The sequence below is a fragment of the Balaenoptera musculus genome, chromosome 2 (genome assembly GCF_009873245.2).
Source record: "Balaenoptera musculus isolate JJ_BM4_2016_0621 chromosome 2, mBalMus1.pri.v3, whole genome shotgun sequence".
NCBI lineage: Eukaryota > Metazoa > Chordata > Mammalia > Artiodactyla > Balaenopteridae > Balaenoptera > Balaenoptera musculus.
Window position 1 is genome coordinate 56,688,886 of NC_045786.1, and position 25,917 is coordinate 56,714,802.

A 25,917-nucleotide genomic window follows, 5' to 3' on the forward strand; every position below is an offset into this window, starting at 1 on the left:
TTCTTTTTTATTGGACTTTTTCAGAAATAACTAGAATCCTAAATGGTTACCTGATGTACAGTCTCAGAGATATGAACTTAAGTCAGTCTTTTAAGGAAAGGTGAGTGGCATGCCACTGCTGGGAGATGCCCACCCCGCAGGGTCAGGGCTTGGCCCCTTGTGGATAAGGAGGCTTCTTACAAATATTCCTCAAGGTGCTGTGACTTTTACCAGTGAACCAAGCAGGAAGAATGTTTGTTCACCTAACGAGTTGTCACATTTGCAAATGTGGAATCCAGGTCAAATTTTTAAAGACATTGCTAATTGAAAATATGATTGAAGCCAGCTCTTCATCTGTCGGGAGCCTTCCCTGACTTTCCTGTTTAAAGCAGCCCCTTTTTACCACTGTGCTTATTAACACCTGATAGTTATTTGTTTGATCATATGTTAATTGTCTCTACCACTTAGACCTGCATACGTGTGCACACATGAACACACACACACATACACACACACCCCTAGCAACAGTGCTATACCCAGAGCAGATACTCAATAAACATTTGTCACACAAATGACCCCAGCTTATTCATTTTAGGCAGTGAAATGAGTCCTCACCCCCAGGCTGCCCTGGCCACTGTTGAGAAGCGCCTGTCAGAGCCCAAGACCCTCTTGGTCCCCTCAAAGTGCCAGGGATGCCACCATCCTTCCGTCCTGGATCCCCAGGCCATAGCATTTAGCAAGGCCCCGGCAGCCTACACTGTGCCTTAGGAAATCTTTTTGCAAAGCTGCCCATCTGGACAGACACAGTTCCTGACTGGATACAAAGGCCCACAGCAGGGCACCGGCTGGCCTCAGCCCCTGTGAGCCCCTCAGGCTGACTCTCCAGCCCCACTCTGCACCTATGTGCCAGCCCATCAAAGATGTCGTCATGGCTCCAAACCCTGCCTGGGAGAAGGGGTCGGGTCCCACCACTGGCAGAAATGCTGCCAGTGACACATGTGTCAACTGAAAAAAATGCACAACCTAAAAGTTGAGAATTATGTTTTGTTTGGCAGACAAAACTGAGGACTTAGGCCTGGGAGGCAGCCTCTCAGATTACTCTAAAGGACTGTTCTGAAGAGGTAAGGGAGGAACCATATGGGAGTTGTTGCAACAAGACCAAATAGTCAGTACATCAAAAGATTACTGTTAACTAAAGAAAACCAGACATCTCAAGTTAAGGAATTTAGTGCTTTTCTATGTATGGGAAGATGCAAGAGTCTGGACTCACTGAAATCATTTCTTTGATATGCACCTCAGCTCTCTGGGGCCAGTATCCTGGGCTTTCTCATCCTCAGTCTCCTCAGGGTGCACCATTGGGGGTGGCTGCAGTGACTGATGGTTTGATGGTGGGCGTCCTCTTCCATCCTGAGTTCCCTCAGGGCTCACCATCCAGTCAGCTGTAATGTGATAGCCTGAAGGCTGCAGCATCCTCTGTTTATGGATACAGCAGGCAACATTTTTTCATTGACATACGCATAGTGAGTGCCGTGCAGCTGTGCGAGGGGAGGAGACCCACATACTATGACGGAGGCCTCTCTGGGATGTACTGTTAAGAGGAAAATCAAGGATCAGAATAGCCCGTATAGTGCCCTGCCTTTCACCTAGAGGTAGGGGGAGGGTATGTGTATAGAATCTAAATATGCACGTACATTCATATTCCTATATATGTGCGTGTATGCATACACACACAAACACATATATGCTTATATTTTTTAAATTTTTATTGAAATATAGTTGATTTACAATGTTGTGTTAGTTTCAGGTGTACAGCAAAGTGATTCAGTTGTATGTATATATATATTCTTTTTCAGATTCTTTTCCATTATAGGTTATTACAAGATATTGAGTATAGCTCCCTGTGCTATACAGTAGGTCCTTATTGTTTACTGATTTTATGTATAGTAGTGTAGATATGCTAATTCCAAACTCCTAATTTATCCCTCCCCCTTTCCCCCTTTGGTAACCATAAGTTTGTTTTCTATGTCTGTGGGTCTGTTTCTGTTTTGTAAATAAGTTCATTTGTATCATTTTTTTAGATTCCACACATAAGTGATATCATATGATATTTATCTTTCTCTGACTTACTTCACTTAGTATGATAATCTCTAGGTCCATCCATGTATGCTTATACGTTTGGATGGAAGGGTACACCAGAAACTGATAACTATGTCACCATAGATGATGACTCTACAATTTATCATGCAAATTGGTACATTTGGAGGAGGGAGAGCGGCCACTGGCCATTGGCGACCCATAAAGCAGGACTTACCTAAGCAAAACAGGAGGTATGGTCACCTCACCTTGGGGAGGGGGACAGGGGAAGTGTCCTGGGGGGCCTGCACCCAAGCTGCACCTCTGTGCGGCCGGGTGACTGCCCTTGGGCAAGACCCCACTGGCTGCCCAGACCGGCTTCCTTGTCCATGACATGGGCTCTTGCTGAGGTGGCCTCTAAGGCTGTGGCTGCCATTTAAGCCAGGACACCCCCAAATCCGCACTGTGCCTTTTCATTCCTGCCACCGACTTCCATGCCATCTGGACCTCACTCCCCCGCTCTTGCTTCTTGGTCCCACCAGGAGGGGGGCCTGGCCCAGCCTCTGTCCAGGTCACCCCTTGTCTTCCTCAGGGGGTTTTCACTGGGTGGGTGGGGTATCCCTATGCTCCTGATTCCCCCTCCTCAGGTACACACTGAAGAAGAGGGAACAGGTGTGTTGTGGCCTAGAGCATGCGAGGAAGCTCTCAGACATGCCCAGATGTGAGGATGAAGCAGTTATATTGCGTGTTAGTCTTCTTAACAGTCAACACCAATTACTAAGTATTTTAGGGATTTTAAGTGTTTTTTCCCAGAGGCGAGATCCTATTTACAATCCCACATCTAGCATTCGCTCAGTAAACTCATATCCATGAGGAAGATGATGTGAAGCCTTGGGATGAGAAGTGGACGTTAATATTCAGGACTGGTTTTGCTGGAGCTGATTTCTACCAACGGGCTCCGTCACAGTAACTCACATGCGCAGGTCACTGTTCCAAAGTGTCATCCCAGTCATGAGCCCATTTGCCCCTCAGAGGAGCCTGAGGAGTTGTCAAGCCAACGTTCCAGCCTGCGTTCAATGAACAGGAATAGTCACTGAGGCTCTTGAAGCACGAGGGCATGGCCATGGTTTTGAAGGGAGAGCACAGAACCAGGACCCACCCCCAGTTCAAATTTGCTCCCTGCATCCTGCGAGCAAGGAGCTGGAGCAAGTAGGGAAGGACATTGGGATTCTCCAGCTACACGCAGGGTAGAGCTGGGACCCTCTCTGCAACCTCCTGGGCCACTAAGCAGAATCACAGTTGACTTTTGGCTCTCATGTTCAACACCAAAACAGGAGTGAAGAAAGGTCGCTCTGCTCCAGGCTCATCTCCATAACCCCCTCCCAGTTGGGCCTATACCCCTAACACTGCTGCCCATGTCTGGCCATGAAGCCTCCGGATGTATGTGGTGAAACTGCATGCTCCAGCCCTAGCACAGATCTGGGATGGATGGACAGACAGACAGGTGGGCAGGTGGATGGGTGGATGGATGGATGGATGGATGGACAAATGGATGGGTGGATGGGTAGATAGGTGAACTGATGGACAAATGGATGATTGGATGGATGGATATATGGGTAGATGGATGGATGGATGGGTGAATAGATAGACAAATGGATGATTGGATGGATGGATGGACAGGTGAAGAGATGGATGGTGGGTGGATGAGTGGATGGAGGGATAAAAGATGGCTGGATGGACAGATGTTACCTGGGGGCCTATGCAGTGCCTTTCATGGTGCCAGCTTGTAGCAAGTACTCAATAAATATGTGCTGGTTTTTCAGTTTGAAATACAATGGCCCTGCTTTGAGTTTTGCATGAGCAGAAGGCCACGCCACTACAGTGGTGCCTAATACTTAAGTCAGCCGTTGCACTGTGGTTGTTGTGGGCCCCGTCTGCGTAGCTGGTTGGGTATTTTTCTCTTGAGTACGCAGGCTGTAAGTCTGTGTTCTGTCTTCTCCATGCTGCTGCTTGTCTCGTTCAGCCGTACTCCTGCCTGTGAGCACTCACTGTGTGACAGGGGTGAGCAAGCACCCTCTCAGAGCCCTTGACCTCACATACCCTCTGAGCTGTGGCTGGACAGGATAACTACCCAGGATGTTTAGAAATGCACACCCGAGAGCATTGTGTTAGACTCGGCATGTGTATATGTATTTAACACGCTCCGCTTCCACTTCCCTTCCCTCCCTGAAAAATTCAGTCCTAAACCCATAGGTTCATCAAAGCAAGGTGGGCACCTGCAGTGGGCAGAGTGGGGGCTGGCAGGACACAGAGACCAAGGCCAGGGTGTCAGAGCCAGACAGAGTGAAGAGGGCAACTCAGGGGAAGGGCAGCAGCATTGGTTGGGGGTTGTTTACATCCCAGGATCAAATAAGGAAATAGCTTAAGATTGGTAGAAACCAGGTTTCTCACTTTTGGAGAAAGGAGTTACAAGTAGAATGAACTCTGGGGTGTTAGATTGGAATTGGGAGTATCAGGGCACTCAAAGTTTCAGATAGATAGATGATAGGTAGATAGATAGATAGATAATAGATGGATGGATAGATAGATGACAGATGAAAATGTCTGTGTACACGTGTGGGTGTGTACACACGCACGCACACACGCGTTCCCCAGCTCTATTTACTGAGTCTAGGAGCAATGACATCAGCAATAATCATATTTTGGCTTCTAAACACCATTATCCACTATCTTAAAAAAACAAAAACAAAAAAACAGGAGAAATGGCTGAATCCAGGGCTGAAGCAGAAGAGATACAAGATAAATCTTGTTGACTGAAAAAAAAATGCACAACCTAAAAGTTGAGAGTTATGTTTTATTCGATGGACAGAACTGAGGACTTAAGCCTGGGACACAGACTGTCAGGTAGCTCTGAGGGGCTGCTCCAAAGAGGTAAGGAGGGGAACCAGGATACATAGGCATTTTTGTAACAGAGACCAAGTAGTCAGAACATCAAAAGATTACTGTTAATCAAAGAAAACCAGACATCTCAAGTTAAGGAATTTAGTGCTTTTCTGTGTATGGGAAGATGCAAGAGTCTGGGCCCACTGAAATCATTCCTGTCAATATGTGCCTCAGCTCTCTGGGGCCACTATCCTGTGTTTTCTCATCCTGAGTCCCCTCAGTGTGCACCATAGGGGGTGGCTGCCACAGCTGACTGCTAGATGGGGGAGGGGGGGCCATCCTGCTTCCATCCTGAGTTCCCTCAGGGCTCACCGTTGGGGCACCTGTAGTGGCTGATGGCTGTAACAGCCTTTGTTTACTGAAATGGCAGGCGGCGTTTTTAGTTCACAGCCTGGACCATCTTCTTGTGCTGGAAAGCAAGGATGGGATGTGCTCTAAAAAATGACGGGGGCTGTCACACAGACACAGATCCCATTTGAACAAGCCCCACTGACCAGGGCGGGTATCTGAGCATCAGAATAATCACATGGATGGATTATAACCCAGTGAATCAAATAGAAGCCTGGAATCCAGAGGGATATCAGTAAATGTATCAAGGCTTGGTGAGGAGTGGAATATGTCTGTAGATTCCGAGTTCCTCCCCATAAAATGCTTATTAATTATGGAGAGGAAGTGAGCAGCTCTGCAAGGGGGAGCCTGGCCGATGGCCACGAGAGAGATCCACCCAACTGGATGCCACGAGAAGGATGCAGTGTAACCCAATCAGCTCTGATTGTGAGGAAACACACACCCAGACCATGGACATTCTACACAATACTGGGCCTGTGGTCTTCAAAACGACCTAGGTCTTGAACGTCAAGTACCCTGAGGAATGTTCCAGACTGAGGATGGCTAAAGAGACACCACAGCTGAATGCAGTACACCATCCAGAACTGGGGCAGATGGCACATGGTGACTGGGGTCTTTCACGGTGACAGATGCGTTGTTGCATTCGTGATTAGACGAATTCCCAGTTCTGATGGTTATGTAGGAGAATATATCTGCAGGAACGTAACCCCACTCACAGGAAATGCACACGAAGTTCTGCCAGGGTGATGGGATTTCAGGCTGGCAATTTACTTTCAAATGGTTCAGAAGGAAAAAAAGTTATTTATACTCTGCAAATTTTTTGTGAGCTTTTAGGTGCTGCCAAATTTTTTTTAAGTATTAAAATAAGGTATATTGAGTCACCAAAAAAAGAACAAGAAAAAACTATTGGTACAATAACAACAAAACTCCCCAGGTGATGATGAGGCATCCCCAAGGATTCAGAGCCTTTGTTTTAGAAGCCACGCAAGCAGTTGGCTACAGGCTATGTACATAGAACCCTTTCCCCAGGCCAACCCACCCCAGAATTCTCAAGCAGGGCCACACTTGCTAACTCTGCCCCACCTGCTCAGAGACCGCCCTCGGTTAATTCTGGGTGCCCCGCCCCATTCGAGTGCCCAAGAGGCCCCATCAACCTCGGGGCACTGGCTTTCCCCTCTCCATGTTTCTTCCCTTTCGATTGGCCTGGTTGTTGAGATACATCAAGGCTACAGTTCTCTGCCCATGTCCTAGAGTCATGAGTGATGCAGGTTTTGGAGCCCACTCTTCCCCTGAGCCTCGGAGAAGAGCCAGGGGATGGCTGGGGAGGGTCCGAGTGGCCTGGGTTGGGCATGTTGTCACTCCCTCCACTACCACTCAAGGCAGCCTTCTTACCACCATCTTCAGTCGGGGTATCCCCTAGAAGGCCCACAGATCTTGGTAGCAGTGGACCCACTGGCCCATCAGACGTGCCCAGGCATACCTGACCCCTGAGGGTGAAGCTTCAGCCTAAGTTGCTGGATGTGAGCATGAACCCAAGGGGGAGCCTCCATGCCTCTTGCCCCAACTGCATCCTCGTCAACCCGCCCAGAGAACCAGCCCCCATGTTGTCACACACTCTGGGCGCCTCTGCCACCAGGGAGACTGCATCTTAATGGGAGCTGGCTGCCCACGTTGCCAGGTTCTCTGCCTCGGCTTCTCTCCTGAGACCACCCAACCCAGGGTCGAGGTGGAGAGCTGGGTTCAGCGTGCTTGCCAACATCGAGTGGCATGGAGGGGGGCCGTGGCCTCAGATGGCCGCGACGGCCAGGGTCCACGCAGGGAAGGGCCACAGGGAGGTGTTTTGCCCTCCACTCCCTCTCCCGACTCAGTCCAGTGACAGGCTTGCTTCATTGTGTCCCCAGCGTGGACAACGCCGAGGACCCCGTGTACGAGAGTCTGGAGGAGTTCCACGTTTTCGTCCTTGCCCACATATTAAGGAGGCCCATCGTCGTTGTAGCAGATACGATGCTGAGGGACTCAGGCGGGGAAGGTAAGTTTACACATAATGAAACAGATGTATTTTATTCATCACCCAGAAAGCGTAACATCCCGAGTAAGGAAGAGACAGTCCAATGTAACGGCAGAGCCTCCAGAAGGACACAGAGCCTTACTCTGACTGGACAAAGATCTTATTATTTCTCCTCATTTCTCCTCGACTCCACATGTTTCATGTTTCTTGCTCCTCCCTATAGAGGAGGGATTACTCTTTTTTATCTTTTTTTTTTTTTTTGGCCGCGCCACACGGCTTGTGGGATCTTAGTTCTCCGACCAGGGATTGAACCTGGGCCCTCAGCAGTGAAAGTGCAGAGTCCTAACCACTGGACAGCCAGGGAATTCCCAGGAGAGATTACTCTTGGCCGTCCATCCACCCTGTGTGTCCACGGCAGGAGAAATGTGGCTGAGTGGGAGTGGGAATGAACCCCGAGGGGCTCCAGGCCCCACCCGTTGCCCACACCCTCCAGCAGTGCCGGCCTCATCCCAGAGCCACTTGGCCACTCAGCCACTCCAGTCCCCTCCTGCCCCTCGCATGTGTCTTAAAGAAGAAACAAGAAAGGCAGAAAATGCAAAGTCATCCACAAGGCTGTGATGGGACCAGGGCTGGGGGAGAAGGAGGAAGGGATGGAGGGCTTCCCAGGGCCGGTACCCGCAGCACTGCCCATCACATGTGCCCTCTCCCTCGGCCAGGCCACTACCTCCCAGGGTAGACACTGCCTCCCGCTTTACAGACGAGGAGCCCGAAGCCCAGAGAGGCCACACAATGTGCCCCCGCCCTCGGCTGAGGCCTTGAGGAAGCAGGGTCAACCCAGGCAGGGAGGGCTCCAGGCGTGTCCTCCCTCTAGCCTTTCTGCTGGAGCCCACAGGGCACCATGCTCTCTGAAAAGGAGGGACAGAGGAGGGGCCAGGATGGTGGATGGACCAGGAAGGTCACCGAGTGTAAGTGCCCTGCCTCTCGTGGCTGTGGTTACCACAGAAGGCAGGGATCTGGGAGTACCTTGGTCGCTCCCAGTGACACAGGCCTGCCGGGGTCTGCAGCTCTCTGGGTGCAGAGCCTGGCCTCCCATCGGGGTCCCTGTACTCATCAGATCCCACAGAGCTGGGTCCACACTTCCTTCCCTTGCACCTGTCCTGGAGGGTGCAGCCCTCTCAAAGGTAGACCCACCCTGCCTCTCAGCAGAGAGGAGGGCAGAACCATGGTCACTGATATAGACAAAGCGAGGGTGGGGAGGAATCCTGAGCTCATCAAAGACATCCCTGACGTCGACTGTCCTTTCCTTCCACAGAAGGGCAGTGAGTCACTGAGTCTGAGGCCAAGAGGCAAGGTTCTTTGTAATTAACAAAACAGATGCCGTGTCAGGGCAGGTATTTCCAGTATTTACTGTATTTCAGTGAGGATTTAGGCTTTTTCCCTCTTTTGGTAAGGAAATGAACAAGATTGTGTCCCGGTTGCCAAAGGAGCTGATCCCCGTCTCTCATTTCCCATCTGACTCACGACTTGGGCCTGGAGTGCTCTCATTGAGCTTCTCAAAGCCTAGAACAAATAAGCTCTTAAGCAGCACATATGTTGTTCTGTATGCAGATGATTTCGTAAACACAGGAGAGGAATAAGTACATCCAGGAAAACACGGGTTTCTAGGTGGCCATCAGCACACGTCCTGGCTGACCATCTGGGGTGGGCATTTTGATCACCTTGGTGGGACTCAGGGCAGCAGGCAGGCCCGGCAGGTCACAGCAGAATCCCCTCAGCCCTGCTTGTTCCTAGGGTGCAGCTTGACAGGGCACAGGGACAAACGAGCCAGGAGGACTCTGCCCAAGGAGGCAGGTGGAGCAGGGTGCCCTGGTCAGGTACAGGACTTGGGGTCTAATGGGCCTGGCCCCTGCGAGCCTGGGCTTCCTCATCCATCGGTGGCAAGCATCACCTAGCCCCCAGGGAGCTCCTGCCAGGTGGGTGGAGGCCCCTCTGCTGTGGAGTAGGTGACAGATGACAACACCCGGGGCTGCAGCCTGAGCCCGCCCTCCCTTCCCTCTGCCCTGTCACCTCCCCCAGGATGGTGAGGGATGCTGTCCGCGCCCCCTCCAGCTCCACATGCCCTCACCCTTGTTTGTGTCTGCAGCATTTGCTCCGATCCCCTTCGGAGGGATTTACCTGCCCTTGGAGGTGCCTCCCAACAGATGCCACTGCTCACCTCTGGTTCTTGCCTACGACCAAGCGCATTTCTCTGCCCTTGTGTCCATGGAGCAGAGAGACCAGCAGAGAGAACAAGGTACGCCCGCCGCCACCTGACAGTGCAAGGTGGGGAAGGGGTGGGCCGGGAGGGGCAGGAGGCGGAATATGGAGCCCTCCCTGGGAAGCGCACTCAGCAATGATAGGTTTTGCCTAAAACTACCATATGCATGCAAAAAAATATCATTGAAAATAATGCCATTTGCAGCATCATGGATGGAATGGACTTAGATTATCGTTATCAAAGATTATCATACTAAGAAACTTAGATTATTATACTAAGTGAAGTCAGACAAAGACAAATATCATATGATATCACTTATATGTGGAATCTAAAAAAAAATGATACAAATGAACTTATTCACAAAACAGAAACAGACTCACAGACAGAAAACAAACTTATGGTCACCAAAGGGGAAAGGGGAGGAGGGAAAAATTAGGAGTTTGGGATTAACATATACACACTATTATATATAAAATAGATGAATAACAAGGAACTACTGTATAGCACTATACTCAATATTTTCTAATAACCTCTAAGGAAAAAGAATCTGAAAAAGAATATATACATATATATGTATAACTGAATCACTTTGCTTGTACACCTGAAACTAACACAACATTGTAAATCAATTATACTTCAGTTTTTAAAAAAAGAAAATAATGCCACAGACAACTTTTAATTTAAAATATGAAGCAAATTAATAATCAAGCCACCCTTAAATAACTTTCACTGTGGTTCCCTTTCACATGTACGCATATATTATATGGATGTAATTAATCTCAGATGTAATTTTTAAATGCCCGTCTACTTTGTTAGACCAACCAGACGATCAAAATATTAAAACTCTGGACTAGTAATAAATTTACACTTAATAAATAAATAAATAGTAAAATAAAAGCCCCTCTAGTGCAGAGAGTCAGCAAATTACAGCCCACTGCCTGTTTGTAAATAAAGTTTTATCGGAACACAGCCACACTTGTTCAAAGACATATTGTCTGTGGCTACTGCTTTTGTGCCCTAACAGCAGAGTTGAGAAACAGCCCCAGAGGCTGTGTGGCCTGCAAAGACTAAAATATTTACTAATGAGCGCTTTACGGAAAATGTTTGCCAGCCTCTGCTCTAAAGTAAGCTTTTGAATCAAAAGATGGATTTTCCATTCAAATCATTACATGGGAGTTTCCTGCCAGGAGCCATTTCAGTGCTGCAGAGAGGCTTGCCGGGCTGGGCCCACAGGCTGCGCACTGCACAACTCCAACCACCAGTCACACAGACTCATGTGGGGCCTGTCTTCAGTCAATGCATTATGTGTCTGCTGTGGAAATGGCAGGATTTTGTTGGAATGTTAACTGCTGATGGGTGTGTGACTAACTGAGCAAAGAAAGGGAAACTCTTCCTTTTCCACTTCTGTGTCTGGTTAGACAGAGAACTCCCAGGATACTAAAAGAAGGAAAGACTGACCAGTTTCAGGGTCCCTGCCATAGGATGTGGTCCCAGGAAATCCTTGGTGGCTCATCCTGTGGTGATGTGAGTCCAGAAGGAGAGGGAGCAGGGCTGCAACTGGCTGTAAGGGGACCATCACGTCCTTTTCCTGTGCTATTTACTGACATCTCACTTTAGCCATAGGAAGACATTATTTCATCATTAAGGCCTGGTGCCATTTGCCTTTTCTGTTGTCTCTCTGCGTTTTGGCCAGTGAGAGCTGGCACCTCCCTCACGGCTTCCAGCTCTTCTCAAAGCTCACCGCAGCTCTTGGGAGACAGGAGGGCCCTTTCTCTGCAGCCTCACCCTATCAGCAAGTGATTGAAAAGACCAAAAGCCTTTCATTTAGAAGCCAGATGTTGGCCATGAATATTGAGAAGAAACTTAATCAGGATAGTAGGTCAGAGACTCCTAACTGGGCAGCTCAGGACTTTGGCTTCTATAGAAGAACCGTACAGAAAAAAATGAAAAAAACTATAAAAGAAAGGTGAAATAATAAAACCATTATATAAAGGTGAAACATTTTAGAAACAATTAACATATCGAGTATAAATTTTGGAGAATTTGAATAAAATTGGCTGTGTTTCATTTAGAAATTTTAAAAAAAGAGGGTCCTTCTCAGGACCAGGGATCCAGGCCAGGTGCGGGCCCTCTCATCCAGTCTCCCAGAGACTCTGTGGTCAGGGAAAGATCAAAGTCCCAGGGCTGGCATCTCCAGTTGCTAAGCAGGGCCTTCAGAGCCTGGCTCCCTCCTCACAGAGGCACTGAGCTTTCTTTCAGGCCTTCCAGATACTGCTTATGGATGCTTTCAAGGCCAATATGAAGGTGCTCTTCAATAAAAGGACAAATGTGGAGGGGCTACCGCTTAGCAAGGGAGCGTTGCAGGTGGTTTCACCTCTAAAGACTTGTTTTTCCCGTAAGTGGATTCTGGTGCCAGTGTGGGTTCTGAGCGGCTGTGTCGTGGGCTCCTGCAGCTCCGCCTGCTGGCTTGCTCCTAATAGCAGTGTGGTCTCTGCCTCCACGGCCCTCACGTGACCAATGTGCAGGGCTGCACATTGACCCGTTCAGTCCTCAGGACCATTGCACAAGCAGAAGCAAAGCACATGTAAGCGGCTCCCACTGGCTGGGTAACCTCTGTGCTACATGTCAGGCCCTCACACATTGGGAAAGAATACAAATGCTCTGCAGACTTTGAGGCTTTAAGTATTGCTACCGACACATCCCCTGTGCCACCCTCACTGAGCTGGTGGGTGCTGGTAGGTGCAACCCTGCTTCCTGCTCCTCCCACTAGCCTGAAGTCCAGTGGTCCTGCATGCAGTATTGTTTGGGGGGCCGAGGGCCCATTCAGTGAAGCACCTGTTGCATCCAGGTTTGGGGACCCAAAGATGACAGTGGCCTTGCCTTGGGGCCCTTACCACCTTGTAGGGGAGACAGGCAACCCCATCAAGCCACATACTATACAAGGCAGGATGTTTCCCGAGCAGGCACGAGCTCCATTCAGCAGGGGAGCGATTATTCTAATTGGGAAGAACAGACAGATGGACCTGAGCAGAAGTGCTGGGCTGATGCAGGGATGTTGCTGGTGGGTGGCTGGCATGTTGCTGGTGTGGCCCAGCAAACACATGTCATAGGAGCACGACGGCATTGGGCCTGGGTGCTGCCGTGTCCTCACTGCGTGGCCTGAGGGGCGCCATGTGCCCTCCCAGCCTGTCCCCTTATCTGTTGCCGGTACAATAACACCCATCTCCCTGGAAATGAATGCTTTCTCCTCCCTTTCCTCACCCTCATTCCCTCCCCCCTCCCCTGTCCTCTGCCCTTTCTCTTCCTTTCCGCCCACTCTCCCATTTGGTCTCTTTTCATTTGACACATTTAAGGACATCACCACTTAATTATGAAGTGACCACCACGGTCACTTCCACACATTGAAGTCCTCAGTCACCCCTGGGAATGACATTGCCTGTCCCAAAGCCAGGCCTGTCCCCTGATCCTTAAATGTTGCTTCAAAGATAAACCTAAAGGCCTTGACTGGCTCCCTTCCTGGCCACCATTAGTGCACAGCATCTCCCTGAAAGGACCTGCCATGGGCAGGAGGAACAGAGCAGACATTGTCCGGGGAGCCCATCACCAGAGGAAGCCTATCCCAGGGTTCCTGTGGGGCACTGTCCTACCTTCTAGCCCGACGGTAGAGGCTGTCGGGGGCTTTCTGCAAATACCAGATCCTAGCAATTCTGCCATTGTTACCCAGTGTTTGAGGATGGTGGGGAGAAGCTGAGAAGACGTCAGGAACCTGCTCAGGGAACAGACTCAGACTCTCTTCTCAGCCTTCATGATGCCAAGAGAATGGAAGCAACCACAGAAGGCCATGATATTAGCCCCCAAAAGAAGATAGTTCAGAATAGCATTGGGCTGCAAGGGGCTCAAAGGAGAAAATGGCTGCTGCTGCTGCTTCTCTGACAGGGAGTCCTGAGGTAGGTGGTCCAGGGCTGGTGCATCAGCTCTAGACATTCTCAGGGACTCAGGCTCCAGCCTCTCCCTGCTCCACCATCCTTATCGTGTGGTTTCAGCCTTATGGTCATAGAATAGGTGCTGCAGCTCCAGGCATCACATCCATATTCCAGGCTGGACCAAATGCCTCTCTTCTTGAAACTTTGTCATTTCAGTTAGGAAGAACACCTCCCCTCAGGACTCGTGCTAGCATCTTACTAAGGCTGAGCTCCATACTTGCAGTTTCCCGGCTGCAGAGCAGCCTGAGAAGCGAGTGCAGTGGAGGAAAAAGGGGGTGAGGTGGTGGGTGAAGGTTCAGTGAGCCAGCTCTGAATCAGGGAGGGGATGTGATGTTTCCAGGCAGTTCCATCTGGACTCTCCTCTTTATTTCACCAGCAATGACCACTCATCTGGGGAAGGGCAAAAGTGCAAAAATGAGTTCTTTACCAACTTGGGTCCTCATCTGGAAATAAACCACGTTGGCTGTCAGGCTCTCAATCCCCTAAAAAGCGGTGGTGCGTGAGGCTGTCAGTGCTGTGCTCCTTAGGAGAAAATCCATTCTCTTTCAACGCAGAGAGAGAAATAGCCTTGCTCCCAGCGCCGCCGTGGACCATCCGTGGACGTCAGGTTCCGGGCTGCCCGGGTGAGGGTGGCGCATGCGCCATGCCGTCCTGGCCGTGGCCACGCCCCCACAGCAGGAAGAGCCGGGGTTGGGGCGGTCCTGCTGAGAGACAGACCTGGCGCCGCGCGGCTGACTTGATGGCACGTTACTGTGCCCCCCCCCCCCACATCTAAATGCCACCAGGAAGCTTCATGCTCAGAGGCTTTCTGTCCTAGAGCCCTGGTTCTGTGCCAGGACCCCCCCACCCCAAAGCGGGCAGGAGCTTTCTGACCCTGCTGAACTGAGACCTTGGCCTGGCCCGGGGCTTTTCACTCCGCCTTCCAGAAAGTCTCCAGCTCTGTGCCTTCAAGCTGCGTTGCACTCTGCCCCCAGGGAGCCTCCCAGGAAGCTCTTTACAGGCACTAAGGTCACCACCCCCATAGCATCCTTGCCTACGAGGACCAAGGATGCTCAGTGAGAGGAAAGGTAGTGGGAAACCATCCTCTTCCTTCCTGCCCTTCCCTGCCGTGCGGGGCTTCCATCCGTTCACAGGGCTTCCTGGTTGCAGGTTAGAGCCCCTTCGACCGCAGGTCACCAAAACCCAACTCGACATGGCTCAGACAGGAAGAGGGCTGGTTGTCACCCACACCACACTCTCAACATTGTGGGGCAGGTAGGCCCCCCGGGGCAGGTGGGGCATTTCAGGAATGTTGGAGATGACCAGGCCCCTCCACCCCACCTGCAGCCTCCTCACCTTCTGTTCCAGGCAAGCCCCTGCCGCCAACCCCTGCTGCAAGCAGGTCCTGTTTGCCCCCAGACTCCGGTGTCTAAGAGCATGGCCAGATCTGGGGCAGGAAGTATACACAAAGATCCTATCGCATCTTGTCCTGGAAGAAACAAGGCATCTTCAAAGACCGCGAGGGTAGTGTCAGAAGGGCTTTTGGGCTGATGGACGAGGCTCCCACAGGACAAGAGGGACAGTGAGGGTCATCACTGGAAGAAGTAGAAACGTGATGAAGTTGCTTCGGTCCATGAATTCATAATGACGCTCAGGGAAAGCCTCCCTCATCAGCTCTGCAGGAAGCTCAGGTCCACGACCTTGGAAACATAAACAGCAGGAAAGTATCAGGCGAGATCCTGCGTTTCCTCGGTGAACTAGTGACGGGACCTTTCTCCGAGTTCCGGTACCCCGGCTTGTCATGAAGGGAGAGGTGTTGGTAAGGGCTGAATTCATGTGTTGAAGAGCTAACCCCCAGGCCTGAGGCTGCGAATGTATTTGGAGATGGGGTCTTCTGAGGAGTAATTAAAATACAATGAGTTGATTAGGGTGGACCCTCATCCACTGTGACTGGTGGTCTTATAAGAAGAGGAGGTTAGGACACAGACACACACGGAGAGGAGATTGCAGGAGGACACAGAGAAGACAGTCACCTGCAAGCCAAGGAGAGAGGCCTCAAAAAGAAACAACTCTGCTGACACCTTGTCCTTGGACTTCCAGCCTCCAGACTGTGAGAGAATAAATGTCTGCTGTTTAAGCCCCTCACTCTGTGTGTTCCACTGTTATGGCCGCCCGAGCAAACCAATTCAGACAGAATGAGAATACCAGGTTATTCAAGCCCATGGGAATGAATGAGAAACTGCCGTGTTTCTCATTATTTCTGGCTCAGTTCATCATTGTCACCTTCTTGACCAGCAGATGCTGTGTTCAGATCCATCAGGGGCCTGGTCGGATTGTGTGAGCGCCCCACCCCTCAGCAGCTCATGCGTGGGGGTCCTGGGACCTGTTGTAGCTGGTGGTGGATATTTTACAAAGTAATATTCTGCAAGCTCTGTAGATCCAGGTCCCAGCAGATGTTTGGAACGTGGTAGTCTCACAACTCCTGTCCAGGGGAAGGGGTGGTCCCACTGGGAGGTCCAGCAGAACAAACAGCAAGACCACTGTATGCATGGTCGAGAGCCCCCAAAGCCTGCTGTGGGCGCCCGCTACTCTGAGAGCAAGGTCTGGGTCTGGGGATGAGCAGCTGGCCCGTGGTCCAGGGGACAGGCTGTGGGCGGGCTCCAGCTCTCTTGTGTACACCCGCATGGGCCTGAGCCACGGGGAGGTTCATTCAACAAGTATGCACTGTGACAGCACACTTGTGACAGTGACAGTACCGGACAGCCCACACCTGGCATGTTAAGAGCTTGGAGTTGAATTCCTTCCTTCCCGGGGTCAGCCAGGCCTCAGGCATGGGTCTGAGCGGAGCTGAGCCTCACCAGGTGAGCTGGGCCCCAGAGACAGCTCATAAGTGGCCATAACAAGTTCCGCTACCAGGTGCCCCAAACTCAGGGACTGGTGTCCTCAGACTGGAGGCCTTAGGAAGGAGGGCCGGGGGAATGTGGGGCTCTTTGTCATGCACCTGCTGGCCCCATCGGTTCTCTTGCCTGCAGCCCTCCTTCAGTGCAGCAGACAAGAAAACAGAGTCCCAGCCTGTGCCCTCAGCTCAGCTAGGAGAGGGACTAAGAAAGTACAGTAACTCCAGTTTCTAGGATGGAACCGGGCATCATTCTCTGAAGCCAAGATAAGAGACTCTCAGAACACAGCTGGGCCCAGGCTCAGGACCGAGCCACCAGGCCTGTGGTCTCCCCTCCACAGGGAGGGGACGAGCCACCAGGACGGAGCCACCAGGCCTATGGTCTCGGAGCCTGGGGAGGAGGCAGGGGTGTGGGACACAGAGCATCAGGGTCCAGGGCATCTGCTGGTCCCCCACTGCCAAACACAGCCATCGCCCTACCCCAAGCAAAGGACACCTTGTGGAGGGCACCCCCCACCCCGGACCTCCCAGCACCCTGGGTTGGAGGCTGACAGTACAGTCATCACAGGCCCAGAGAGAACAGCTGTCTTGTTCTTGCCTCTGAGGACCGATGTTCTGGGAGCCTCAGAACGAGACAAAATGTGTTGTAGGATGTGACATGGGACTGCCTTCTTCCCGCCACTCCCTTCCTTCTGCTTGGCCCAGTGCGTCTCATCTGAATGTGTCCAAGCTCCTGGCGGCTTAAAAATTCCATAAGGTGTCCTTTAAACCTCTCATCCTTCCCTGTGTTGAAACTATGTTGGGAAGGAACCCACTGCTCCCTTACAGCTCTTTCTGCCTCCCCCGCCACCCCTCACCCACCGCTGCTGAGGTTGGCCAGCTTCTAGGAGGAGCCCCGCTGTGTCCTGCAGGCTGGGGTGCCCGTAGGGAGAAAGCAGGGCTTGCTTGCAGTGGGCAGGCTGGGGCTGGAGGGATTCGTCAGGTGTGGGCAAGCTGAGTGGGCAAGGCTTTGCCAGTGCATTTTGGGACTTTTTGTAAATAACAGTTACCCTTATTTTCGTGGTAACTTCCACAGGTGATTGATGGTCCCCTGCTTTCTCCACGGGGAGGATGTTAGTCCTTTGCCCCCAGAACACCTGGACCCTAGTTCTGCAGCTTGCAGGAAGGATCCTCCCATGCCCACAGCACAGTGCCCGTGGCCTCCCTGTGCCACGTCCTCAGATGGCTCTGCAAAACTCAGACCTGGGCTGAGTCTGCACCCCACCATCACGCCAGTACTTGCAGGCACTTCCTGTGTGCAGGCCTGGTCTAGGTCCTTTCCAAGGGCAACACTTGACCCTCTGCATGTTCTGTGCCCACTTGACAGAGGAGGACACTGAGGAAGGAGGGCCATCCTCAGGGAATGGTCACAGCCGGTGAAGGGTCACTAGGGCAGGTTAGTAGGGTGGATGGTGCGACTTCCAAAAAGGAGACTTGGCCAAAGAGGGTGATAACCAGGGAACAGGCATCTCTCAGAGACAAGGTCCGGGAAGTGGTACCCAAGCCAAAGTTTGCTTGGGATATAACGGCAACTCACACCTGGTGACTCAGGGACCTTCAGGATGGGAGAAGGTGGGGGAGGGGTGCCTCGCTTCCTGGGAGATGTTAATACCATCTGTTTCTATTCTTTTAAAATATATATATATACATATATATATAAGGTAATTATTTCAATAGTTTTTCCTCCTAAATGCAAACAGCCTGAGAGCCTCTGGGGCACATCCAGGGGCCACATGGGGGTCAGGGTGCCCTCACGGTGTCCCTGTGCCTTCCCTAGGGGTTCCCGCTCAGGTGACCCAGAGAGCCGCGTTCTGCAGCCTCTAAAGAGCCAACTGGTCACAGACGGAGGAAGGGATGCTGATGTGAACAAGGGGCTTGGATAGTGATGCCCACGCAGCTGTCAGTCAGCTCTGGAGGCTGAGACCGACATCCACGGATGATCACACCAGAGTTTGTAGTTTATTTACTGGAAGCAGACTCAACACACCCAAAATGTGATATTTGAAAAAAAAAAAAAAAAGTTTTTGCAAGAGCAGCCTGAAACTTTATCTCTTGCCACTTAGAAACAACACCCCACGTTTACAAAACTGAGCAATTTGGGAATTTTGTGGAGCCAAACAGAATAACCCCACACTACAGGACATGAACTCTGTCTTCAATCTGTATTTTATGCACAGCTCATAGTTAAATTAAATGCCAATCTATATTTTATGATTTCCCGAACCATATATAATGTGACATTTCATTTCCAGTCTATTTGACGACAAACTGTGCTTTTTCTTACAAGATTGATTTATAATAAACAGCACCTATCTCCTATTAAGTAGAAATTAACGGGCTATGAATATTATTAAATATTCCATTTAAATGGATTTTATAATTTTGTTAATATAGCTATCTAAAATAAAGTGATTTTTACTTAAAAATCACTTCTTTATCATATTCTAATCAAACTGGCCCATCTGTGGACCTGTCTGAATACAATAATGGAGGAATTACGTACCAACCCACCTGTTACTGGACATTATAAGAATCAGATGAGCTCATGGTAGCAAGAAGGCTTGTAGAAACCAGAAAGTGCCTAAAAAATGCAAATTCCGTGCATTGTCTTTGCAATCAGCCTCCTTCCTCTTCAGCCACTTTCTAGGCTTGCAGTTTGCCACTAAAAGACACACTCGGCGTGGGCGTGCAGAGCCAACTTGCCTCCCCGCGTGGTCTGCAGGCAGCCTTGCTGGACCGCTGGCCCCATTCCTTTGCTGCTCCTGCTGTAGCCTCAAGTGTGGCCCCTGGAGGCGTGGGCCACACCCGCAAAGGCCCCTCACTGTTGGAGAAGAGAAGGAGTCTCTGGGGGCATCCAAACTTTTAGCTCAGACCATGCACCCCAGGGCCTGGGGACCAGACGAGGGGTGTCATCTTTGACATTGTTGGTTCTTGACCCAAGAATATCTCAAAGGGCCCCTATGTGACCAGGAGCCATGTGTGGAACTTCAAGGCTGTGAGCTCTGTCCTGGGCTTGCAGGGGGACGCGAATTCAGAGAGCTGGGTCTCGCTGATCAAATGCCCAAGAGTCCGGTTGTCCACCAACACCTGCGTCACCCCAAGGACCGTCAGCTCTGGAGCCTGAGACTCAGTTCCAGAGGGATGCCAGCTGCACTCGGCTACACGGAAAGAACTGGCCAAGGGTCTTTCACTAGGAAATTGGGGCCTGGAGCGATGAGGGAGCAGGAGGCACAGACACAGGCTCCCCCAGGCCTCCCCAAGGTGTCTAAGCCACAGAAAGAGTGGCCCCAGGAGCACCCCCAGCCGCCATCTCCCCCACTCCTGAATCAGCCCAGCCCCCATCTCCACATGAAGTGCCGTCTCTCCCTCAGGCTGCCCCAGGCTCCCTGTGGACCTGCAGGCTTCTGATGGGTGGTGTCAGAACAGGACATGGCCTTCATCAATCCTCCTGCAGAAGAGAAGGGAAACAAAAGCCCCAGGCACCTGTCCTGCCCCCTGGACATGGGGAGGGAACCTCTTGGTCAGCCAGCGTGACAGCCTGCTTCTGCTCTCCGAGAAGCCCCCCTCAACACCGTCCCCCAGGGCTGCGTCTGATGCATGAGAGGACATGTATCCAGAAGAAATGGCCGGCTTCCTGATAACCTAAGTCCACTCAGAGAACTGTCTCTGGGGACGTTTTTCTGGGGAAAGGGTCTGTGGGAAAGAAAGCAGCCTGATCAGAGCCTAGTGGGTGGTCTGGAGCATGAGGCCATGGGCAGCTCATCAAGCAGGAACTCACCACTTTCCTTGCGTTTGTGGAGGGGACAGGGCTGCCATTGCTTTGCACCTCGAGGTCTCATGAAGCAAATCCTCATAAAGCAAGTCTGACTTTTCCCAGAGGCACAAGGATGCAAGGTTCTCGCCCAGCCAGGGACTCTACGTCAGGCCCACTGGAGGTTGTTCTCAGGCACTGGTGAGCCACAGCCAAGGCCGCCGTGGGGGTGGGAGCAGGGAGAGGAGAAGGATGACAAGGACCACCTTTCAGAGGCTCCTGTTCTTCACTGGCCAGATCCTGGATGTCTTGAAGCTAGATGTCCTGTCTTTCTCATCTTTGTGTCTCCAGCACCAAGACACCTGGGAGGCAATTAAATGTTGAATGAATAAATGAATGAATGAACGAGATTAGATGTTCACGATCTACCAATTTCAGATAATTCAAAAAAAGGCAGGGTGACACAGTAGTGGAAGACAAAGTACACATTGTGGAGTAAGGCAGACCTGCTTTTCAATCACAGCTCCAGCTTTGGCTTGGAGTCACTTATGTACCAGAGTTTCACTTCCTCTTCTGTAAAACTGGAGCAAAAATCCTGTAGCTGGTGTAAGACTTGTAAGTAATGAATATAGAGCTCCTGACACAGTACCTGGTATTGACAGAGAGTTAGACACAGAGATCAATGAAACAGAATATGAAACCCAGGAATAACCCCACAAAATATGATTTTGACAGAGAAACAAAATAAATTCAATAGAGGATGGATAGTCTTTTCAAACAAATGGTGATGAAGTGATTGGACATCCATAAGCAAAACAAAAAAACTTAAACCCAAGCCTCATTTATACAAAAATTAACTCAAAATTAACCATAAAGTAAATGTAAAATGCACAACTATGGACCTAGAGGTAGGTGAAGAGTTGTTTTTTTTAATATAAATTTATTTTTTTTATTCATTTATTTTTGGCTGCGTTGGGTCTTCGTTGCTGCGCACGGGCTTTCTCTAGTTGCGGCGAACGGGGGCTACTCTTCATTGCAGTGTGCGGGCTTCTCATTGCGATGGCTTCTCTTGTTGAGGAGCACAGGCTCTAGGCGTGCAGGCTTCAGTAGCTGTGGCACGCAGTCTCAGTAGTTGTGGCTCGCAGGCTCTAGAGCACAGGCTCAGTAGTTGTGGCACACGGGCTTAGTTGCTCCGTGGCATGTGGAGTCTTCCTGGACCAGGGATTGAACCTGTGTCCCCTGCATTGTCAGGCAGATTCTCAACCACTGTACCACCAGGGAAGCCCCAAGAGTTCTTATATATGTGTCCTGTTTGTTCTGTGTTTCTGGAGATCCCTGACTAATAGAACCACTAATCTGTTCTTCATCTCTAGAATTTTTTCATTTCCAGCATGCTGCATAACTGGAATCATACAGAGAATGCAGTCTTTTGGGATTGGAATGATCCAAAAAAAAAGAAGAAATTAATAAGTTGGACCTCTGCTCTGCAAAGAGAGAAAGAGAAAAAGAGAGGGGGGGACAGGAAGGGAGGGAAGGAAGAAAGAAGGAAAGACAAGTTATAGACTGGGAGAAAATATTTGAAAACCACATATCAACAAAGGACTTATATCTAAAATATACAAAGAACCCTCAAAACTCAATAGCAAAAAAAAATCTCCAAACCATCCAAATAAAAAATGGGAAAAGACACGAACAGACATTTTACCAAAGAGGAGATACAGATGGCAAATAAGCACATGAAAAGATGGTCAACATTAGAACCACTGTAAGACGTCACTACACACCTGCCAGAATGACTAAAATCTTAAAAATTGACAACACCAAATGCTGGAGAGGATGTAGAATAACCAGATTGCTCCTATATTGCTGGTGAGAATGTAAAAATGGTTCAGTCACTCTGGAAAACAGTTTGGCACCTTCTTATAAAAGTAAACATCACTTACCATATAACCTAGCAATTGTAATACTGGGCATTTATCCCAGAAAAATGAAAAGTTATGTTCACACAAAAGCCTGTACACAAATGTTTATAGCTGCTTTATTTGTAATATCCGAAAACTGGAAACAACCCAAATGTCTTTCCCGGGTGCACGGTTCAACATACTGTCTATACCACAGAATCCTACTCAGCAATAAAAATGAATGACTATGACTCATGCAATTACTTGGGTGGATCTCAAGGGAATTATGCTGAAGGGAAAAAAACTAATCCCCAAAGACTGCATTCTGTATGATTCTAGATCTACAGCATTCTTGAAATGACAAAATTATAGAGATGGAAAACAGATTAGTGGTTCTGTTAGTCAGGGATCTCCAGAGAAACAGAACCTATGGGATACATATAGATATATATATAAGAGATTTATTATAGGAATTTGTTCACATAATTATGGAGGCCAAGTTCTACCATCTGCCGACTGCGAGCTGAAGAACCAGGAAAGCCAGTGGTGTAATTCAGTCTGAGTCCAAACGCCCAAGAACCAGTAGCACCGATGTCTGAGAGCAGGAGAAGATCAATGTCCCAGCTCAAACAAACAGAGCAAATTCCTCCTTCCTTGGCTCTTTTGTGCTATTCGAGCCCTCCATGGAATGGATGATGCCTGCCCATGTTGGTGAGGGCGGGCTGTGCCCAGTTTTCTGTACCCAGTCCATCAACTCAAATGCTAATCTCTTCCAGGACCACCTCCCAGACACACCCAGACATTACGTGTACCAGCTCTCTGGACATCCCCTAGCCCAGGCAAGTTGATACATAACAGTAACCATCACAGTGGTGGACAGGGATTAGGGACCGATAGGATTATTTAGAAGCCCACTGTTTAAATTGCAACTAGTTGAGGATTCTCCAAATATCTTTCTTAGTTATGGGTACATAGTTTTATTTAGTTATGGTCTGAGAACAAACTTTTTATGATTTCTATTCTTTTAAATCTGTGAAGGTTGGCTAAGAATATGTTCCACCTTGGTGAATATTCCATGGGGTCTTGAAAAGAATGCGTGTTCTGCTGTAATTGGGTTCCATAAATGTCCATTAATTCAAGGTCTCTGATGACATAGTTCAGTCTTCTATATCTTTGCTGATTTTCTGTCTAATTGTTCTGTCGTTTCCTAAGGGAAAAGTGGCAGTCTCCAACCATAATGAATGTGTCTTTCTCCTTTCATTTTTGTTAGTATTTGCTTCATGTACTCTGAAGCCCATGCACACATGTAGGATTGTGATAGCTTCATGGAGAATTGTAATGTTCTTCTATATCTTTGGTAACAGGCCTTGCACTGGAGTCACTCCATTTTTTTTTATTAGTTATCTTTTAACTTTTGTATGTCTTCATATTTAAAATGGATTTCTTACAGTCAGTATATACTTGAGTTTTGCTTTTATATCCAATCTGACAATGTCATTTATTAATTGGTACATTTTAACTATTTACATTTAATGCTAGCTTTTTTCTATTTGTTCCATCTGTTTTTTGTTCTTTTTTTCTTTCCCTGTCTCCTTTTTCTTACTTTTTTATTTAATTTTTATTAGAGTATAGTTGACTTACAATGTTGTGTTAGGTTCAGGTGTACAGCAAAGTGAATCAGTTATACATATACATATATCCACTCTTTTTTAGTTTCTTTTCCCATATAAGCCATTACAGAGTATTGAGTAGAGTTCCCTATGCTGTACAGTAGGTCCTTATTAGTTATCTATTTTATATATAGTTGTGTGTATATGTCAATCCCAATCTCCCAATTTATCCCTCCCCTGCCCTTACCCCTTGGTAACCATAGATTTGTTTTCTACATCTGTAACTCTATTTCTGTTCTGTACATAAGTTCATTTGTACCCTTTTTTTAGATTTCACATATAAGTGATATCATATGGTATTTGTCTTTCTCTGTCTGACTTACTTCACTCAGTATGACAATCTCTAGGTCCATCATATTGCTGCAAATGGCATTATTTAGTTCTTTTTTATGGCTGAGTAATATTCCATTGTATATATGTACCACATCTTCTTTATCCATTTCTCTGTTGATAGACATTTTGGTTGCTTCCATGTCCTGGCTATTGCAAATAGTGCTGCTATGAACATTGGGGTGCATGTGTCTTTTTGAATTATGGTTTTCTCTGGATATATGCCCAGGAGTGGGATTGCTGGATCATATGGTATTGGGTTGGCCAAAAAGTTCGTTTGGGTTTTTCCAAACATCTTATGGAAAAACCCAAACGAACGTTTTGGCTAACCCAATAGTTCTATTTTTAGTTTTTAAAGGATCTTTCGCTTCCTTCATTGGTGTTAATTGAGCTTCTTAATGGTTCCATTTATCTCCACTGTTGATTTACTATTATACCTGTATTTTTAATTATTAGTGATTTCCCTAGGGTTTACAGTGAACATCTTTAATTACTGAGACTCTGTTTTCAAGTAACATTCTACTTCATGTGTTGTATAAAGATCTCATGACAATGTATTCCCAACCCCTCCCTCCCATCCTCTGGGCTATTATTATCAAGCTCTTTACCTGTGTTGTAAACACGTAATACACTACTGCTCTCTTTGCCTTAGTTCTTAGAGTAATTAAAAGGAAGAAAACTGAATTTTATTTTCAAATTCATTTATTCTATTTCCATCACTTTTCATTTCTTTGTGTAAATCCAAGTTTCTACTGGGAACATATTTTTCCCCTTAAAGAATTTCATTTAACATTTCTTAGTGCAGGTGTACAGAGGATGAGTTTTCTCATTTTTGTCTGAGAAAGTTCTCCTTCATGCTTCAGAAATATTTTTGCTGTGTATAGAGTTCTGGATTAGCAGGGTTTTTTCATCCAGCACTTTAAAGATATCACTCCATTGTCTTCTGTCTTACCTGTTTTATCATGAGAGGTCTGCTGTGATCCTTAGAATTGTTTCTCTGTATGTAATGTGTCTTTTTCCTCTGCTGCCTTAAAGATTTTCTCTTTGTCTTTGGTTTTTAGCAGTTTGAATATACTATGTATACAGATTTGTTGCTGTTGTTTTTCCTGCTTATTTTTTTCTTAGCCTCTTTGATCTGTGGTAGAGTTTGTCATTAATTTTGGAAATATTTAGATAAATAATGTCAGCCATTATTTATTTAAATATCTCTTCTGTTTTTTCTGTCTCTCTTTTCCTTCTGGGATTACACTTACACAGATCTGGTGCTATCTGATACTGCCCCGCCCATCTTGGGTATTCTGTTCTGCAACCCTCCCCCCTTTTTTCTCTTTCTGTTTCAATCTGGTTAATGTCTATTGACCTATCTTACTGTTCACAGATTCTTTCCTCAGGTGTGTAAAGTCTACTGATCAGCCCCTCAAAGTCATTCTTTACTTCTATTATTGTGTTTTTTTATTTCTAGCATTTCGCTTTGACTCTTTCTTACTCTCTGCTGAAATTAACCATCAAATTCTGCATGGTATCTACTTTTTCTATTAGAGTCTTCAACTTATTAATCAGTTGTTTTTTTTTTAATCTGTATTAAATTTGTTACAATATTGCTTCTATTTTATGTTTTGGTTTTTTGGCCACGAGGCATGTGGGATCTCAGCTCTCTGACCAGGGATCAAATCCGCACCCCCTGCATTGGAAGGCAAAGTCTTAACCACTGGACCACCAGGGAAGTCCCCAATGAGTTATTTTAAGTCACGTCTTATAGT

General features: G+C 48.4%; 1 protein-coding gene across 2 annotated transcripts in view; it reads left to right on the top strand.

Moving 5' to 3' along the window:
• The window catches only part of LOC118889320 (OTU domain-containing protein 7A), a 382,992-nt gene that overhangs the window by 349,563 nt on the left and 7,512 nt on the right, over positions 1-25,917 (top strand). For both annotated transcript variants that reach the window (XM_036841170.1, XM_036841171.1), the window contains exons 9-10: positions 7,245-7,372; positions 9,495-9,644. In XM_036841170.1, the coding sequence (XP_036697065.1) occupies positions 7,245-7,372; positions 9,495-9,644 (278 nt within the window). The remainder of the gene's footprint in view (positions 1-7,244; positions 7,373-9,494; positions 9,645-25,917) is intronic.